We start from the raw sequence: 2,258 nt of genomic DNA on the forward strand, positions 1-2,258 counted from the left end.
CCTGAGACCGGGTGATAGAGAGAGCAGGGGATGGGGCTCTGTGCAGAGTGCCTGACTCTGTGAGACCCCAGAGCGGCTGCCCGAGGGAGGCAGAGCTCATGGCCCTGGGGAGGGGCAGGGAGAGAGAGACTGAAAGGGGTGAAACAAGTAGAGAGAGGGAATCTGCTACCACCATCTCCCCTGGCATTTCACCACCCCTGACACACATGCACACACTGACACTCCGCACAGACACGCTCACACAATGACACATACACACACTCGCGCTGACATGCAGACACGTTCTGACCCACTCACTGCTGTAACATCGACACGGGCCAAAACGCTGATGGACCTTAGCACACTCACATGCACTGTGACACACACATGCTCATGCACACATACGTACGCTCACACATTCATGCAGACGCACGAGTCATACACGTGCACTGTCTGACATACAAACTTATACAGACACCCTCAGGCACTCCCCCACCCACACTCAGACAGGCAGAGATGATAGTTTCCCGCCATTCCCAGGGCTCCCTCCATTAGCTCCGTCCGTTGGACAGACTGTTGGGGTCTGCAGAACAGCACATATTTCATAGATTTCAAGGCCAACAGGACCCATTGTGCCCATGCTGTCAGGCCTCCTGCCTAACTCAAGCCAGAGAATCTCGCCCAGTAACTCCTGGCTGAGCTGTACCTCCCACAGGGCGCGTACCCAACCCCAGCCTGCCTCTAGCTCCCCATGTTTGATTCCATGTCCCTGGCACATTCCCTGAAACACCTAACAAGCCCTGAACTCACCTTGATTCTTTCCCTCACGCTGAGCAGGATTCCCAACAGCAAATCTGACGTGGTTCCCCAGACAGAGGGAAGGGAAGAGCTACGTGTCCTGGATTTCTAGGGTCTGGGCACGGGGTGGATTCTCCATCACTGGAAGTTTGTTAATACGGAGATGCGGCATCTCTTTCTCAAAGTCAGGAGTCACTGGGCCAGAGGCAGGAATGGCTGGGGGAGATAGGAGGCCAGGCTGGAAGGGTACAATGAGCTTTCAGGCCTAGATATCTATTTCCCTAGAGACAGCAGCACAGAGCAGAGGTACAAAAAATGAAACCAGCTCAAAGTATTTGTGAGTGCCGTGAAACAGCTGGGATCCCACAGAGCTGCCGTGAACTTCCCCAGCTCTGCCCCCCTTTCAGCCAGGCTGGGACTGTACCCAGCAACTGTGGCAGGCATCAGTGGAAGTCTGGGAGCTGCTCCCCCGCTCAGCTGCCTTTCCCCTGGGTGTTTGGAGGGGGCGTGGTCGTCCTCTCTCCCCCGCCCCTGGCCACTTGAGGGGTTTCCAGCAGGAGATTATTTGATCGATCCAACAATGATTCATTTCACCGCCTTGGCCATTCCCCATTCCGAGGATCTCCTTTGTGTCCCCCACCATTGCCCAGCGGAGGGACTGACTCACATCCAGATTCTTTCTCGTCACAGCAGGAGCTGAGATTTAAGAGCGAGGACGAGGAGGAATCGGCAGCAGGTAGGTGATGAGACAATGGATCCGGATGGGACCGCCTCAGGAATCTCTGAAGCTGATGAACACCAGAGTCCTGGGCAGGGAGAAGCTCGCGAGGATCGCAGTGGGTTGGAAGAGCAGGCAGATGGCGATCCTGATGCTGTCAGGGGAAGTTTAAATGTCCAGGATGGCACCCAGCAAGGGGAGGATCCAGCCACATGGGCTGAGCCAGGGAGAGGCCCCAGTGGGAGCTCAGAACATAGGGCCCAGGAAAGAACCCAGCTGCGGCAGAAACCCCATTGCTGCCCTGACTGCGGGAAGGCGTTCAGCTGGAGCTCCCACCTCCTTCAGCACCAGCGGGTCCACACAGGGCAGAGGCCCTACAAATGTTCTGACTGCGGGAAGGGCTTCACCCAGAGTTCAGACCTCATTACCCACCAGAGAATTCACACAGGCGAAAAACCCCACCGCTGCCACCAGTGTGGAAAGGGCTTCAGTGTCAGCTCAGGGCTGGCCCGGCACAGGCGAGTCCACACTGGGGAGCGCCCCTACAAGTGCCCTGAGTGTGGGAAGCGCTTTGGTCGCAATTCCAACCTGCTGACCCACCAGCGCACGCACACAGGGGAGCGCCCCTACCAGTGTGGGGAATGCGGGCAGTGCTTCAGCCACAGCTCCACCCTTGCCAAGCACCGGCGGCTGCACACAGGGGAACGCCCCTACACCTGTGCCGACTGCGGGCAGTGCTTCAGCCTGGGCTCCACCCTGGCCA

The 2,258-nt window shown here is 57.6% G+C and overlaps 1 protein-coding gene across 1 annotated transcript; it reads left to right on the plus strand.

The window, feature by feature from the left end:
* Nucleotides 1-1,255: 1,255 nt before the first annotated feature.
* Nucleotides 1,256-2,254, plus strand: LOC112125039 (zinc finger protein 239-like; the record flags this gene model as incomplete). Its single annotated transcript, XM_029914433.1, has 1 exon — nucleotides 1,256-2,254. A coding segment is annotated over exon 1 (726 nt), but the record flags the coding sequence as incomplete, so codon positions are not given.
* Between the last annotated feature and the right edge of the window lie 4 nt (nucleotides 2,255-2,258).

The sequence above is a fragment of the Terrapene carolina genome, unplaced genomic scaffold (assembly GCF_002925995.2).
Source record: "Terrapene carolina triunguis isolate 2854851 unplaced genomic scaffold, T_m_triunguis-2.0 Scaffold51119, whole genome shotgun sequence".
NCBI lineage: Eukaryota > Metazoa > Chordata > Testudines > Emydidae > Terrapene > Terrapene triunguis.